General features: G+C 44.2%; 1 protein-coding gene across 1 annotated transcript in view; it reads right to left on the bottom strand.

Moving 5' to 3' along the window:
- PLB1 (phospholipase B1) overlaps positions 1-14,182 on the bottom strand; it is a 101,347-nt gene extending 87,165 nt beyond the window's left edge. Inside the window, exons 1-8 of the mRNA XM_064158354.1 lie at positions 14,001-14,182; positions 8,726-8,763; positions 6,960-7,023; positions 6,438-6,496; positions 3,681-3,721; positions 2,853-2,896; positions 1,807-1,891; positions 1,220-1,271 (exon numbers count right to left, since the gene is read on the bottom strand). Of these exons, the coding sequence (XP_064014424.1) occupies positions 1,220-1,271; positions 1,807-1,891; positions 2,853-2,896; positions 3,681-3,721; positions 6,438-6,496; positions 6,960-7,023; positions 8,726-8,763; positions 14,001-14,049 (432 nt within the window). The 5' untranslated portion in view covers positions 14,050-14,182. The remainder of the gene's footprint in view (positions 1-1,219; positions 1,272-1,806; positions 1,892-2,852; positions 2,897-3,680; positions 3,722-6,437; positions 6,497-6,959; positions 7,024-8,725; positions 8,764-14,000) is intronic.
- Between the last annotated feature and the right edge of the window lie 3,710 nt (positions 14,183-17,892).

The raw sequence follows: 17,892 nt of genomic DNA, 5'->3' as shown, positions 1-17,892 counted from the left end.
TATCCCAGGGAGCAGTGAGCAGAGCCTGCCCCCTCCACTCCTGATCCCCAGCCCTCAGATGTTTGTCAATATTTATTAAATACCCTCTCAGTCTTCACTTCTCCAGACTAAGCAGCCCCAGGTCCTTCAGCCTCTCCTCATCAGGCAGTGCTCTAGTCCCCTCATCATCCTTGTAGCCCTCTGCTAGACCCTCTCCAGCAGATCCCTGTCCCTCTTCAACTGGGGAGCCCAAAACTGAACACAGTACTCAAGATGAGGTCTCACCAGGACAGAGCAGAGGGGGAGGAGAACCTCCCTTGATCTGCTGTACACACTCTTAATACAGCCTAGGATCCCATTGGCCTTCTTGGCCACAAGGGCACATTGCTGTGCCATGGATAACTTGTTAGCCACCAGCACTCCCAGGTCCCTCTCCACAGAGCTGCTCTCCAGCAGTTCACACTAGTGGGATGAAGATTGAAGGAAACGTCTGAGCTACAGCACTGCTCAACTGTGAGATGTGTTTGTCAGGCAACTTTCACCAATCCTGAGGTGCATTGATTAGAACCACTCAGTTCCACAAAAATGTACGTTAAATCCATGCACAAATAGTTGGAAGTGCCCCCTGCAGAGCAGAGAGACAGGAGGAGAATCATCTTGGCAACTGCATTTTCCCATTGTTGAAAAGTTGTTTCACAAAACGTGCCTCAGAAGAAGGAATAAAAGAAAAATGGATATGCAAAGCTCCAGAAAGGGATTTACAAAGCACTCAGCCAGGGGTGACAACTCAAAATCTCGCCAGCACCAACCGCTGATATCAGCCAAGGCATATCTAGGTCTTTGCTGTCCTTTTTGAAAGCCTGACTTGAAAGACTGAGAGGAAACCAATGAGACCAATACTGAGAATTGTTAAGTCTGCTTCTCAGAAACCCTGGCACAATTACAAAGCACAGCTAGCAGAGGCCTCGTGGCCCTAACCAGCAGAAAGCATACTGCCTTCCCTGCCAAGATCTTTGGTGACTCATACAAATGTAAGCCAGGTGTGATACTTTTGAGAACAAAACCCTGGATTTGAAACATACAGAATTAGTTCTTATTTACAACACAACTACCAAAGTCCATTAACCTCAAGAAACAGCATTTTCTATTTTGAAGATATTTTTGAGTGCTGTTTAAAATATTTAATAACATTTCCTTCCTTTTTTTTTTTCCTGGTTCAACATCTGTGATTTAAACAAACCTGGTTCTCTTTCATGAGCTTCACTATTTGCTCAGCTTGGTGCAGGAGGTCTCTGAAAATCAAAAAGAAAAACAGAAAGTATGAAGGCTTCAGTAAAGCTTTGGCTAATTTTTACCATTAAATAAAACACTGATTGAGACTTCAGGTATGATTAATACTTTTCCCTCTAAATATGGGAAGATAAGACACTTGTCTGTGCTACAGAGAGAGCCTGGGCTATTAGCTCTTATTCAGGCATCTCACCTTCAGATATGTGCACCTAGATGAAAGCAACAGACACAGCTTGGTAGGCACACCTCTAATTCTACTTGAGCTTTAAAAAATGCTGTTTGTAGCTAAAAAAACAGAAACCTGATGTTAACTCAGGTGATCCACGTCCCTAAAGCACGCAGTGGGCTTTTAGCTCCTGTTTCCAAGAGGTGACAATTCAGCCACAGTGGCAGGGAGTCTGTCCCTGAAGTGTCTGTGCAGTCTCTGCCAGTACTAAATATATTTTGTGCCCGGTGAAGTGCTCCAGCATCAGAGGCTTCCATTCTCTGCTCACCAGCTGTAAATCGACTGCTCAGATGGAAACCCGACAGACTTACGTGGCTTGACTGTCTGATGTCTCTCTCTTGGTGCTAGGCAGAGGAGGCTGGTGGAGGACCGATGGGTTAAAACTGCTAATGAGAGCTGAACGACATAACACAGGTTAAGTGATTTCTGCATACAAGGGACTGCTACTCTGTCCTTTCACTATAAACAGAACAGAACTAAACTAGCCAGAAACTACTAAGTCTGAGTGTCTCTTGGCAGGCACAAGAGGTACAGCTGAACCCCTCTAAAGCTTCTGGCTGGCTCTGCGCCTCATTTTCAGAAGCAGAAGGTGGACATTTGAGTTTGCCTCTAGGCTCAGGCCAGAAACCTCCATGCTCATCTCTCAAGTCAGCCACTAGTGGTGTGTGTGTGTATTTAAATACAGGCAGCTGTAGAAATGAAGCTACCGGGAAAGGCTTCCCAGAGACAGCCTCCTGAAGCACAGAGAAGTTGCCAGGTTTTAAATCCTTTTTCACAGGAAAATGAAGGTGATGTTTAGACGCTAAAAAGACTTGGAGGGGAGGAACCCAGAGCTATCCACTGCTCAACTCAGCATTTCAACGGACCTGAAGGTTTTACATGCCACACCCTTCAATAAGTCAGGAACCAGAAGGCAGATGATGAATTCATGTAGATGGTGCATCTGTATCCGCCCCAGTATAAATCCTGACCACATGGCAGCAGAAAGAGTACTGGATTGGCAAACCCACACAAGGTTTCACCGGGCTAGAGTGGGCAGCAAGCACACAGCAGCAGGGACTGTGGTGTGGGTAGAAGTAGCAGCCTCAAAAACTCTGTTGGGTATGTCAGGCTCTATCAGCGATCTGCAGCAGCCCTTCTTCACCACTGTATGTCTACTCAGGCTCTTTAAAGCTGGTACAGATAACCCACTCTGACTGAATTAGTGTTTCCCAAGTACACCATTCCTCCAGCTTTCATTACACCCCTGCAATTAGCTTGTGCTGCCCCTGCCCTGCAGCCTGGCCAAGCCCTGGAGCTCCTGCCAGCATGCCATCCAATCGAGCTGCCTGAGTTTCAGCATACTAGCAAGACGCACCTGCTAAAGTTTCCACGCTCACTTCAAGGAGGCTCTTTCCTGTGCTGTAGAAAGAGGACAGAAAACAGGAAGTTGCTGTTATTCCACTTCTCAAAGAAAAATTCTGTTGCAGCACAGCCTCAATTTCTTATTAGCCATGCTGCATCTCAGAGTGCTTCTTAACAGCAGCTGCTCAAATTAAGAATGGATCCTTTCATTCCCTAAAACTGTCATGTCACCAGTTACTGCTGACTAAGGACAGAGCCTCATGTTTCTATTTTGTCTGGCTCTGTACCCTCTACATGTTGCAGTGACTGTGCTCACGCACATGTACAAGTGAGGCAGGGGCCTCTGTGTGTGCACTGACATGCAAGTGGACACAGAGAGGTTTGTGCAAATATCCTTTTAAAAATTAGTCTGTTGAAGTTTGTCTGTGCAGGGCCAGATCCACGTCTGAAATGCTAAGACTCAAAAGAGGTGCAGAGATTTGTGTCTATGAGGCTTAGCTACATGTCTGCTCACTGATTTAGAGCTGCCAAGGGGCCATGAAGAAAGAAAATCAGGTAAGGGTTGTCCATGAAGCACTAGAAACCATTCAAGCAGAGGACAGCACATCTTTCTTTGCTGTGACAAATCTCTGCTTTCAGGTCTCTAATTAGGGGAGAGGATTCATAAAGTAGCAACAATTCTTAATTGAGGCAATTGAAACCCTAAGTTAGTTCTATATCTTGCATAAATGCAGATAATTTTGGTTACTAAGGATGGGGGAAATCCAGTGTCTCAAACTTCTTTACATTTTTCTTCTCCTGAGTATCATGACACTTATCAATGCTAACAATTCATTGTTACCTTTGGAGTAGGTGCTCATGATGTACACCAAGTCCTTGTATCTGCCAATAAACAAAGAATAAGAATAGCACTATGGGAACGGTAAACTGGCTCCACACATGATGCTCCTCTACTATCTCCCATTGCTGTTACAGAAAGCTTTGTTCTCTGCATATTCTCTTACATTTTATTGTAGTTGTTTACAGATTTAAAGTGTTTTTTCTAGAGCTTCCTTATTACAGCATATTTTCAGAGTCTGGTAATCCTTTCTCAGTTGCTGCTTTCATTAATGAATTTATTACACACAACTAAAAATAAAATGTGGGTAGTTAACTCAAATTCACAGAATGGTTTAGGTTAGAAGGGACATCAAAGATCACCCAGTTCCAACCCCCTGCCATAGGCAGGGACACCTCCCACCAGAACAGGTCGCTCAAGACCTCACCCAGCCTGGGCTTGAACATCTCCAGCAAGGGAGCAGCCACAACCTCCCTGGGCAACCTGTGCCAGTGTTTCACCACCCTCACTGGAAAGAACTTCTTCCAAACATCCAGATTCAATCTCCCCTCTGCCAGTTTAAACCCATTACTCCTCATCCTGTCATTACAAGACCCTGTCAATAGTCCCTCTGCAGCCTTCCTGTAGCCCCCTTCAGATACTGGAAAGCTACTACATTGTCTCCTGGAAGCCTTCTCCAGGCTGCAGAGCCCCACCCAACTCTTGTAGCCTGTCCTCATAGCAGAGCTGCTCCAGCCCTCTGAGCATCTTTGTGGTCCTCCTCTGGATTTGCTCCAACAGTTCCATGTCCTTTTTGTGTTGGGGGCTCCAGAACTGTACACAGTACTCCAGATGGGGTCTCAGGAGAGCAGAGCCAAGGGGCAGAATCCCCTCCCTTGCCCTGCTGCCCACACTGCTCTTGCTGCAGCCCAGCACACAGTTGCTGTCTGGGCTGTGTGCACACTGCTGGCTCATGTTGAGCTTTTCATCAACCCAGACTCCCAGGTCCTTTTCCTCAGGGCTACTCTCAGCCATTCCCCACCCAGCCTGGACATGTGCTTCAGATTGCACCGACCCAGTCAACTGAAACGCTGTTCTAAACCAAGCTTCTCTGAGTTTGCTCCATTTTACCCATGAATGTGACCTGAAATTGTGCAGGTAATTTTAATGAATGGCACTCAACCAATATGGTGTCTGTTAAAAAAAAGCCTTAGCATGAACAGAGGAACTTCACTGATTATCTAGTTTGAGGAAAAGACAGTGACAGGGGTGTTTGCTCTAGGAAAGCAGAAGTTCCTTAGGAGATCAGTTATACATTTTTCTGTGGCAGCATTCAGAAGTGACAAAGACAGCACAAAAAAGACTTGCTCTTATGAGTCATGCATCTGATATGGGTGAATCACCTTTACATTTAGGGCAATTATATTCCTCCAAAGCAGGAGTTAGTCACAAGGAGCCCAGAAACACTGATTTTCTAATGGAAAGATTTCAGCCCAAGGAACAAGGTCTTCATGAACATCACCTCAATTTTGAAAGTTGTTGGGTTTTTGGGGGGTTTGTTTTTTATAAGGGAGAATCTCTCCCATTTCTTTGCAGCTGTAGCCCCTGCAATGGTCATCAATTTTTGGCCAATATATATTTCCACATTTCCTCATAGCTTGAGAATTCTAGTATGTGCTAGTTTGAAGCTAGCTACAATGTTTTGGTGAGAAGGACTAGATTACAGGCTGTGAAAGGGAAACAATGGTGATGTCTACTGCACTCATAGGCTTGCTGGGATGTATAAAAACATAAGTCAAAACACAGATAAACACTGGGCATTACACTCACTCGGGCTGCTGGCTGAGCTGCATCTCTCTAACCTCACCACCCATTTTGGACTAACCCACTTTGATTCCTACCCCCCCTGGCCAAACCTCCATTATTCCTTGGGACTGGGGTAAGGTTGAGAAAGGTAGAGGGAAGGTGAAGGGGTGGTTGGGAGCCCCTCCTGGGGACTCAGGTTTCTGGGAGGGCTGTTGTGTTTCTCTATTCCCTTTTACCTTGTCTATTTCTGTGTATAATTGTATATACTGTAAATATCTGCTTGTATATTGTGCTAGCTGTAAATATAAGCTTCATTCATATTCCCAGAGCTGGCTGAGTCTAGTCTGGGTGACTTCCAAAGTGTGGGGGGGCAGGGAACCCCAAACCATCACATAGTAAAATGCTTTTAACTGGGCCTCAAATCCATTTCAAACAGTCACTTCTGACTGTTAAGAAGAAAACATCCCAAACTGATTGTATTAGAACAGTCAGAAGAAATTTACCCAGTGGTTTGTACATCAGAATTTGTGGTTCTTCTAGAGCCTTCTAGACAGGAAACCAAACTCTACAGAGCACACTTTGACAGCATGAAAAACATTCTGCTGTATTGCTCAATAATTTGGTTCAGTGGTGATCACCGAAACGTAATTTTTTCCAGTTTGAGTTTTCACAGCTTCTACTTCCAGTTATTCCATTTGTTACACTCCTCATTAAGAAAATCCCATCTCTCTAATCAAATCTCATGGTTCTCTGCAAGAAGACTGTGACCCCATCTCCTTCAGCACAAAGTCAGATGACTCATTTTAACTCAGGGTATACAGCAGCTATTTCCAGTCCTTTTTCAACAGAAGCTTTTGATGCTTGTGGAAAGAATCAAGACCCAGCTGCCCTAACTGTGACCCCAAACTACATCATCAATTCACTTCACAATGGAGGAAATGGGTCATATTCAGCACGTCCCCCACTTGTACTTACTCCTTGCAAACTTCCTATTGCAGTGACTATTTTTACGTCAGCTGGCCGCAGAGTATGAACTGTAGGAAAAGGAAGGACCTCAGGTTAAAAAAGAGCAGTAACCTTGAAAGGAAATGACATTCACTAGTATGCTCAAACATCACATTAGTTAAAACATAAGAAGTCTACATTATTGTTGTTTTTTTTAATTGCCAGTCAAAATAAATCAGTGATGCATAAAAAACTTCACCCAGGTGTTCAGTAAATACTTTAGGTGCAGTAAAATGCTCAACCATCAAACAAGATCACAAAACACTGCTGTAAATTACTTCAATCATAGCAGCATCCCCAGTCAGCAGCTAAAGAAACTAAGGTAGAGAAGTAATTATGGATAGAACAAAAAATTAAGCAGCTTGTAAAGCTTGCCTCCACTTCAGTCACAGCCCACATATATGCAGCCTCTCAAACAGCTAACTTCTCCCCCAACCTGTTCTCAAAGTATTTTGTGATGGAAAGACTACAAGGATAATATCAAACACAAACCTGAGGATGAAGGGCTCTCAGATGACATCATCTGATCACATGGAATATGGAAGCTTCCTAGAGCCTTTGAAACAAAGAGATATGGTTTATTGGCTGGATCTAACAAGGTGAATTTGTGAAAGGAGGGGTCCTGTGGCTTCTATTTTCACTAGGATCAAGCTCTTACTTGTGGAACAGTTGAAGAATACACCTCTGCTAGAAATACAAAGGAACAGAGATCTGGACAGCTGCACTTTCAAATCCACTCTTCCAAAACTCAACACTTTTTGCTCACTTTTCTTACTAATTGCCACAGAACTGGGCTTAAGCAAATGTCTCAAGAAGATCAAGAAGGACAGGGAGCTGCTTGAGAGAGTCCAGTGCAGAGCCACAAAAATTATTAAGGAAGTCTCCTCCCTATGAGGAGAGCCTGAGGGAGCTGAGGCTCTGCTGCTTGGAGAGGAGGAGACTGAGGGGTGACCTCATTTGTGTTTATGAATATGTAAGGGGTGAGTGCCAGGAGGATGGAGCCAGACTCTGCTGGGTGATGCCCAGTGACAGGACAAAAGGCAATGGGTGGAAATTGAGGCATAGTTGAGGAAGATTTTTTTTCCACTGCGAGGGCAACAGAGCACCAGAACCAGCTGCCTGCCCGGGGGACTGTGGAGTCTCCCTCTCTGGAGATCTTCAAGAACTGTCTGGATGTGTTCCTGTGTGATCTGCTCTAGGTGATCCTGCTCTGGCAGGGGGGCTGGACCAAATGATCTTTCGAGGTCCCTTCCAGCCCCTGACGTTCTATGATTAAATGTGCTGGGCACAACCTGATCCCTCCATTGCTGCCAACAGCAAGAGCTTAATCTGGAAGAGATCACAAGGACAACTACTACACACATCTTCACACGCCAAGGGGCACCCAACAAACACAACAAAAAGCTACATTTCCAACATGCAACTGGAAAGACAGGATAAACCACATTTATGTCCTTTGCAAGCACCAAAATTCCCAGGTAGAAAGCACTAAAGAAGGGGGGGGAGGACAGACTAAAGAACAGCATTTGGGGCAAGAATGTGCATAATGCAATTCCCTTGGAAGAAGAGACAGCTCAGCACCACTAGAAACACTATTAAATGCCCTCCTACAATTTGACTGTACATACAGCGTAACATCTGCTACTTCAAAGTGAAAGGAAAGACAACTCCCCAGGGTGGCTTGCCCTATCTTCTCTCCCCACTCTGACATGTTTAGCTAACTGATCAGTGTGATTTGCACAGGCAAAGATGAAATGTGTGTCATGACAATGGCCACTACAGTCCTCATAGAATCATAGAATCAACCAGGTTGGAAGAGACCTCCAAGATCATTCAGTCCAACCTAGCATCCAGCCCTAGCCAGTCATCTAGACCATGGCACTAAGTGCATCTCCCAGTCTCCTGTTGGGGGTCTTGAACAGTGCCCATGCTTTGCACCAAAAGGAAGAGTTTAACTTTGTGTTTCTAAAAGAGCAACAGAGCATCTGGGAACAAGTGCTAAGCACAGTTGATCTACACATGGGATATGCAACCTGATAACAAATGTTGCTTGGAGAAACCTTTATTTCCTGATTACATACTGTAATTTTGCAGCTGCAGTATCACATTGCTGGGTTATTTGCATTTGTTCTTTGCAGAATAGAACCATTTAGAGCACCAAGCTGTATTTTCTCTGTTCCTGCCTTGCCTCAGAGGAAACAACAACCAGAGGCGTGATGATAAATACTGGGGGGAAAAAGGATAAAGTTATACTTTACCTTTAGTTTCTCCTGGTTTTCCAGATGATCTGCATCACCTTGAAAACATTAAAATAATTAATTCTGCTATATTTTTTACTTTGGAAAAACGACTTTAAAAGACTCAATACACCTAAACCCATAGATTATTGAGATACACAACCTTTGTCCTCTGACCTTTCTTTTCTTAAAGTCAGGCTCACATCCACAGCCTGTGCTAGTTTGAAGCTAGCTAGAGTGTTTTGGTGAGAAGGACTGGATTACAGGCTGTGAAAGGGAAACAATGGTGATGTCTACTTCACTCATAGGCTTGCTGAGATGTATAAGAATAAAAGCAAAACAGAGATAAGGGAGTCTCTCACTTCTGCTGGGGAACTGGCTGAGCTGCATCTCTGACCTCACCCTCTGTTTCTTTTCTAAGCCACTTTGCTTCCTAACCCCCTGGCCAGACCTCCATTCTTCCTTGGGACTGGGGTAAAGTTAAGAGGGGTAGGGAGAAGGTGGAAGGGCAGTTGGGAGCCCCTCCTGGGCACTCAGGTTTCTGGGAGGGCTGTTGTGTTTCTGTATTCCCTTTTCCCTTGTCTATTTCTGTCTATACTGTATCTACTGTAAATATCTGCTTGTATATTGTGCTAGCTGTAAATATAAGCTTCATTCATATTTCCAGAGCTGGCTGAGTCTAGTCTGGGTGATTTCTAAAGTGTGGGGGGTCAGGAAACACCCAAACCATCACACAGCCAACTATATTTTCTTAATTTTTGCTATACTATAGTTTTTTTTAATCATGATAAGCAAGTAAGATGTGTTGAAATCAGCGGAACACGAAGCACACGCACAGATGATGAACTGCCTGTGGATCTCCTCAACCAACCTCATCCTTCACAAGCCTTTTATACCTGCTTTCCTCTTCAGCACACTTCATGTATTGCTGTGGGTTTATTCTGTCAAAATTTAGAGCAATTTGACCATGTACAAGGTGGAACTCCTTATAGAAGAGGAATTCACATTAATCTACATCTTCCACAGCCAGAAAGCAACATTGCACTGTTGTGAGTTTGCCATAGTGACATAGAAAGAGCTGCCATTTCTTCTTTCGGTAGAGAGTGTTGACAGATGAAAGAGCTCATGCAGCCAGAAGTCAGGACTGTAGCTATTTCAGTAAACATTCTCTTGCCTTGAGTATACATTTGGATTCCCTGAGCAAGCAATTACTTAATGTCATTCTCCAAGACATTTCTCCCACGAATTTGCCTTTCTTGTCACACTTTTGGCTTTCATCCAAGTCCTGTGACAAAGGTGAAAGACAGACAGAAAGAACTTTCTCTTCTGGTAATAACTTGATCTATTTCCTTGTTGTTCTTGTAAAATTCACCATTTTGCATATGTCAGTATATATTTATCATGCACCTATCCATCCTTTTTCCAGGCTGAACAGCCAGTCCATCTGACCTCACATAGAAGTTGCTTCTTAAGTCTGAACACTCCTTTATTGTCCTCTTAGGTTTTTCCACATCTTTTTTTTATTTGAGCTGAAATTCTAGCCAGCTGTGCAGATGCAGGTGAACTACAGACATATGCTCAGCAGCAGAAATGTATTTTCTATGCTGTTCTCTCCTTGACCTCTGAAACAGTTTGCCTCTGACTGTCGCTAACACCAAGATGATGTCTTCAGACAGTTATGCTCTGTGTCAAATTTAGAATTCACTTTAGCCTACACAAATCTGGATTAAGTTTTCCTCCATGTGTATTACTTCTGGGATTCTGTTCTGAGCATCTTGAATGGTTGTGACCAGCAAGCTATCATGCTTCCTTTATCCAGATAGTTTCTGACTATGTGGAGAGTCAAGTCTCAATGCAGATCAATAGGAGCCTTTAGGGGTTCAATTTCTTCTCTTCTCACAGCCCAAAAAATTGCAATCTGGTTCTTCAGACCCCAGTTTTTAACCAGGGGCCCACAAAAGGTGCTCTCAATTTTACACTGTGACCACGGTCTTCCTTAGGAGCTCTTGCTTGTAGAAGTACAAATCCACCCCAGCTGAATAATCATTCTTTGGGCACATGTCCATTTGTCATGGATTTTATTCATCAAGTTCCATGAGGAAGCTCTCCTGTTAAATCTTATTTACCCAAAGTCAGTTCAGTCTTCATGTTACTACCAACAACTTGCATGGCACAGAAGTCAAGCTTAGTGCTTTTGTACAATTACCACTCCAGTTCCCAGATCCTCCTAAAACGCAGCCCATTATAAATACAAGTTCCACATTTGACATATTCCATTTCCAACACCAATATTGATTCAAAAAGCAGCTGGCAGCACAGTTAATAAAATGGACATGTTCATATTTCTGCTTGGCTCACTCCCCTGGGAGGATATCACCTAATCCTGGCAGGTTTTTTACTATTTGTTATCAATTTGTTCAAGGATTTGACTGTTTTCCCACTTGACCTCTGTGTTGAAAGGCTTTGAGTGCAAGGCCATTTTTAAGCTCTTGTGCAGAGGATATCAGAGAAAAAAATAAATTGGTTATTCTGTTTGGCTTCAGCTCTCTTTCGTACCTCAGTCAGCCTGCAGATCCTGTGCTTCAGATGTATTTGAAAAAGGATTAATTAGTTTTTATTCCTTCAGCTGCGATTCATTGTCTCCTCTCAGATCTATTTTTCGCTTGGCTGGTTAAATTTTAACCTCTTTACTTTGCTTAGTTTGCTTTGGATTTTTGCTTATCCTTTTTTTTTTTTTAAACTCCTACTGCTCCCAATATTAGAGTTATTCCCTTACTCTACCATGTCACAAGTCCAGTTTGCATTTTTCATTTTCCCAGCATCACACACATAGAAATAAAGTATTTTTATAACAGCTTCCCCAGAATTTGAAAGAAAGATTCTACTCCTTCCTCATTTGTTCTTATAGGTCACCTGTTACCTGTTCCAACTGATAATTCTTACAGGTTAAGAATCAATACTTTTTTTCCTGAATAAGTTATTCACAGCAACTGCAGTGTGGTGGAGGGCACATAGGTCCAAAATAGGCTCAGACATGTTTGCCTATCAAACGAGCACAAAGGGACACAAAAGGACCTGGAGCCACTGAGTCTGGCCTGCCCAGGGTCCTGTGGTGTAAGGCACACACACTTAGCTTGTGCCTGCCTAGTGCAAGGCTGTGCTTTGCCCAAATTAGGGAAAAGTGAGCCTGTGGCTTAGCCTAATATGGTCTGGTTTGGCTAACTGCCATCCTGATTGGCTGTTCTGTGTCCAAAGGGCAATTAATCTCAGCCCACATTGACAAAAGGAGATAGGCAGGTGAACAACCTGCTTTTGCTTCCCTGCTTTGCTCCCCTGCTCTGTGCCTGCTCTCTCTGCTGTGCCCAGCCCTGCTGCTCTTGCACAACTGCCTTATTGCTGCCTGCTAAACTCCACTGCCGCCAGTTACCAGGAGCAGACCCTGGATGCCTGCAGGCTATCGGCCTGTGTGGCCAGCGTGACATGGTGCTGAGACTGCACCACATCTGCCTCTGCACCTGAAGGTCCTGCCTAGAATCCCTGGACACATACACAGATCATCCAGAAGAAGCCAGCAGACAAGGCCAGAGATTGTCTGCGTCCTGTCCCCAGAAGCCAGGAAGATTCAAGCCTCAATGTCCAACAAGACAGAGTCCCCTGAAAGCATTTGGGCACTGTCTGGACTGTGGCTAGCCCCCGTGAGGGTAATAGTAATAATCTGTGAGTAAATGCTCAGTGCCTCTTTGTAATTCTCTACTGCCTGCTGCCATAGAGCAGGAAGAGCTTGGGCCCAGCTACTGGGCAAGCGGCGTATTGACTGCAAGTGGTGTTTGACTGCAGGAACCTTCTCTTCCAGTTCAGTTAATGTTGCTATATTTTGCTGGTTATATTAGCTGTAGATATCATCCATAGAATGTTTCCATGACCATGTAAGAACCAAAATATTATTATAATTAGTGGTTAGAGGTGGTGAGAGCTCTGAATAGCAACAGTAATAAACAGTATTAATTTTGGGAAATCTCATCTCACATCAATTAATTTCCCCTCCTCCACAACATGCAGTCACCATGCATCCTTCCCCCTAAAAAGCTCAGGTGTGCTAATTTTTTTCTTGTTTATTCAGGAACCAAAACCTCCTAACAGTTACCTACTAGAGCATGTTGTAAGCCTCTGAAAAGACTTACCCTCACTGCCTACTGTAAGCCACTAATACAGTTTGTCCTCAGTTTCTCACAGGCTGAGAGCTATAATGCAGAACCAACAAAACCAAGCTATGCACAGCATTTTGGGTCATACAGCATTGACAAAGCTTGCACCTGGCACCAAATGTGGAATTCACAGACACAGTATAAGGAATAAAGGCCTACTCTGAAATTTGCACAAATCTGAATAATGATTCTCTGAGTGCCTGGATAGTGTCTAACCCAGTCCCACAGTCTTCTGACATTGAAAAGGTTATCATAGATATTAATTTGGAGGAAACCTCTGTTCCTTACTTGCCTTCCTGCACCATTTTGGGGCAGATCTCACTGATAGTCTATTTATTTGATGATGATTTTCTCATGAGAAAGCTTTAGTGCCTGACTAAGATGCAGTCCATTCCCAGAAGTATGCAAACCAGTGCATGCATCTATCAAAAATGATCAAACATACCCAAACCTACACATAAAATCATCCTTTTACTCAGTTCTCTTCACAGGACCATAGAATGTCAGGGGAAGGGACCCAAAGAGATCACTGAGTCCAACCCCCTGCCACAGGTCTAGCTCAGGTCACAGAGGAACACATCCAGATAAGCCTTGAAAGTCTCCAGAGAAGAAGACTCCACAACCTCCCTGGGGAGCCTGTGCCAGTGCTCTGGGACCCTCACAGTAAAGAAGTTCTCCCTGTGTTGAGGTGGAACCTCCTGTGCTGCAACTTACACCCATTGCTTCTTGTCCTATCACAGGGAGCAGTGAGCAGAGCCTGTCCCCTCCCTACTGACCTCCAGCCCTCAGATATTTATCAACATTTATTAAATCCCCTCTCAGTCTTCACTTCTCCAGACTAAGCAGCCCCAGGTCCCTCAGCCTCTCCTCATCAAGCAGTGTTCCAGTCCCCTAACCATCCTTGTAGCCCCCTGCTGGACCTTCTCCAGCAGATCCCTGTTCTTCATAAACTGAGGGAGCCCAAAATCAAACACAGCACTCACCAGGGCAGAATAGAGGTCTTCTATTTTACACCTACTTGCAACAACTAAAAAACCAAGGTTCCTGAATACCAATTAGCTCAAATTTTCAAAGGGGGTTTCAAAACTTACCTTCTGAGGAGAGCAACTGAAGGAACAACAAGCCTAACAAGAGCTTCATTGTGCGTTCCTCTATGAATTGATAGTCCTGGAGTCTATTGGGCTTTCAGTCCGAGAAGAAATTAATTATCTTCTTTACCTCCTTTATACTTTTAGAACTTCATAACTCAGCAGCCATAAAATTTATTGGCCTCTTTACCTTTGAAAGCAAATCAACAGTTGTATCTTATTTGAAAGACATGTGCAGCTCGTTCACGAATTGCCCCATCCAGAGGTCAGAGAAGTACAGAGGTGGTACAGCTTCTCACACTTGTTCAGAGGCAGCTGGCAGCATTTCAGGGGCAGTCTCAGCAAAGGCAAGGACCTAGATCATGACAGTTAGCTTCCAGCAGGGTCAAAGCTCTACCAGGTAATACCTCACACATTAATTTGCCATTAGTCTTCCTCTACTAGGCAAGGAAGGCACCTCTGTTCCTAAGGCAACAAGGACAACTGAGTCTTGCATAACAGCCCATATCCACCCAAAGAGGAAGGTTGTGTTGTTCTTCTTTTCACCTTCCCTGCCTCCACTTCTTGTCTGCCTTCAACAAGCTTCATGCTGTGCCCAACTTCCACTAACTCCAGTACCACCGTCTCCTTCCTTAAGACAATTTAATTCACTGAAACTCCAAAAATCCATGTTTGACTGGCTACCAGAGAAATGTGAAGAACATCAGACAGCACAGAAGAGCATGGGAGAGTTGTGATCCCAACGAGAAGAAGCTCCACCCAGATAAGCAGCAAGCCATGGTGTAGGACAGCGCACCTCTACCTTGTGCTGTAAAACCATGTCCTAAAGCGAGACAATGAAAGGGCCTCCTATGTCATCCAAGACCATAAAGCTCCTCAATAGTGAGATAAGAAGCAGAAAGGTGCTGAGGGATTTAATGCAAATCCTTGAGTACCACCAGTCTGGGCAGTAGGTATGTTAAAGACTACAGCTTCAGCCCATGGGCAGTAGGCAGTTCTCCTCATGGTGAATTTTCCTCCACTGAGGTATCCCTTGCTGGTATTTGCTATGACACAGCACTGGTGGACAAGAAGAACCAGTAATTCTGCCCTCATTCACACCAAACCACTCACTACAATGCGGTTGCAGCAGTCTGGTCACTTCTGCAGGTTCAAAAAGCACACAGAAATGTCAGTTAGACCACAATGTGACACTTGCCAGCAAGACTCCACTATGCTTCAATTACAGTGCCAGGGTCCAACCCCTGAAGCATCAAACCTGCTGTCACCTGTCAGGATCAAGCTTCGGTCTCTTCCAAACCCACTGACACTCAGATACAGCTCCTACACCAGTAACCACTGCGAACTGCCTAAGTAAATAACTTCAAATGTTTAAATAAGCCATGGACACACTGAGCTCAGGCAGTCTAACCTTCACCCTTCAAAGAGGTGTTTGTTTTGGCTTTCTGCTGTTTCATGAGTGAAATTTTACATTCTTTGAAAGAAAACATTGGAGGTAGATCTTAGGCCCACTTCACTTTTCAAAAGGCAGGAATGTAGTATTTATTATGAATTCAGAGTAACAGGCAAGAAAGAATCCACATGAACAGAGAAAAGCATTCTTTCAACTCCTAACTATCCAAACTCATCCCATTACAAACATACCACAGACCTTACCAGAACAAGGGGATGCTTACCTCAGACACAGGAGCACATCCAAGTCTAAGAAGGACAAGCTCATTCCACTCATTCAGGTCTCACAACCTGAAACACAATTAGACATGAAAGCTCTTTTGACCAGTAGGGTAATGAAAAGTTAAAAGCTTGCTCTACGTCAGGACACACCAGCCAGCAGCTCCCTTGCCTAGGATGGGCTGAAGTGAAGATCCCACAAGCCCCGAGAGTTTCCAGGTGAGGCTAGTCAGAGCCATTATCACCTGTCAGGGTGGCTGGGAGTTACCTTTGATGGGTTTTGTCATTGCATACAAAGGTTTGTGGCAGCTTCCCTCTTCAACAGAAAGGTCTTGTTATCAACAAGCCTGAGAAAAAGATTTCTTAATGAGCAGGATGTGTTTAAAATCCCAGCTGCACACCAAGCAAAACACAGAAAGGAAAGCAGCATTAATTCACACATTCACCATAAACCTCCAAGCTCCAGGAGTTCAGCCTTTAGACCCATGACAGGCTTTAGAAGGGAAACAGTGTTAACTGCAAGGTTTTTAAATCTGCTGGAAACACTCCTTCCGACCACCCAACCATCAAAATAGCTCACAAGTTGGATAGCAAATAGCCAGTGGCAGAGAAGATGATGGAAGCTTGCAAAAGGGAGAATAGGGGGCCTTCTCAGCTGTACTTGTCAGAGACCAACTAAAGCTTTTGTATTACTAGAAAAGCAAAGCTAGATGGATCTAGAGAAAGCAGAGGTAGCTCCAGAGCACGAGCCCACCTTCTGCTGATGGTATTTAGGGTAGATAGGAACTGCATGTAGCTAATTAGATGGCAATCAATGATGGACATCTTATGTCTTCTCTAAAGTGCCTGCTGCTGCTCAGATGGGATGAGGAGCTAGGTGGACCATTAGCTACCTCTGCCTGAAGTGTGTGAGTCTCCTTTCACTTGCTCTGGACATAGAAGGCTCACAATACAATTTCTTGAATGGAGTTGGTGGTGAAAACCAGAAGTTTTGTACCTCAGTAAGTTCTAAAAGGACCCATTTCACTGTGCAGAACACCACACACACACAAACAGCCAAAACCCAATAACAACCCCCCAGAAAAATTAAGTAACACCCTGATATTCAAACGTATGTACTAAAACATGTTAGCCAAAATTCTTGGCCCACTGATGCAATTTTGAGTGTCTCATACCTAGAGCTTCACCTCACATACCAGGTAGAATCATAGAATCAACCAGGTTGGAAGAGACCTCCAAGATCATCCAGTCCAACCTAGCACCCAGCCCTATCCAATCAACTAGACCATGGCACTAAGTGCCTCAGCCAGGCTTTGCTTGAAGACCCCCAGGAACGGTGCCTCCACCACCTCCCTGGGCAGCCCATTCCAATGCCAATCACTCTCTCTGTGAACAACTTCTTCCTAACATCCAGCCTATACCTACCCTGGCACAACTTGAGACTGTGTCCCCTTGTTCTATAGCTGGTTGCCTGGGAGAAGAGGCCACCCCCCACCTGGCTACAATGCCCTTTCAGGTAGTTGTAGACACTAATAAGATCACCCCTGAGCCTCCTCTTCTGCAGGCTAAACAGGCCCAGCTCCCTCAACCTCTCCTCATAGGATTTGTGCTCCAGGCCCCTCACCAGCTTTGTTGCCCTTCTCTGGACATGTTCCAGCACCTCAACATCTTTCTTGAATTGAGGGGCCCAGAACTGGACACAGTAGAGTAGATATAACTGGGAAAATGAAAGGACTTTCCTATCTCATGTTTTAAGGGTTATTTTTTGCAGGTTTTGTTTGGTTGGGGTTTGGTTTTGTTTTCTTACTTGCTCACCTAAACAGAGCTCTTTCCTGCAATCCTTTTACACGTGCAGGATACTGAAAACCAGAAAATCTGAGAGCCCATCTTGGTCATCCCCTACAGGACCAGTGTTTTAAAATACAAATAATGAATTTATGACTGCACATTAAAAGTAAAAAAAAAAAACAAAGAAAACAACAACAGACCACACACACACACACACAAAACATAGCACTCAATCACTGGTAATCAACCCCAAGATGTTTGTCACAAGCACAAGCTTTTAGAGAGGCAAGTAGCTCACTCAGTGCTAACAAGCAGAGGCCACATATCAGAGGATAACGTAATTACATCCACAAAAGCATTGCATTATGCCAGCACAGCAGAGCACTTGTGAATATACAGAGCAGACTGATTCCCTATTTCATATGAAGATATGGCC

Source organism: Pogoniulus pusillus, chromosome 18, assembly GCF_015220805.1.
Source record: "Pogoniulus pusillus isolate bPogPus1 chromosome 18, bPogPus1.pri, whole genome shotgun sequence".
Lineage (NCBI taxonomy): Eukaryota > Metazoa > Chordata > Aves > Piciformes > Lybiidae > Pogoniulus > Pogoniulus pusillus.
The sequence above is the reverse complement of the archived record's forward strand: the minus strand, read 5'-3'. Positions and strand labels throughout refer to the sequence as shown.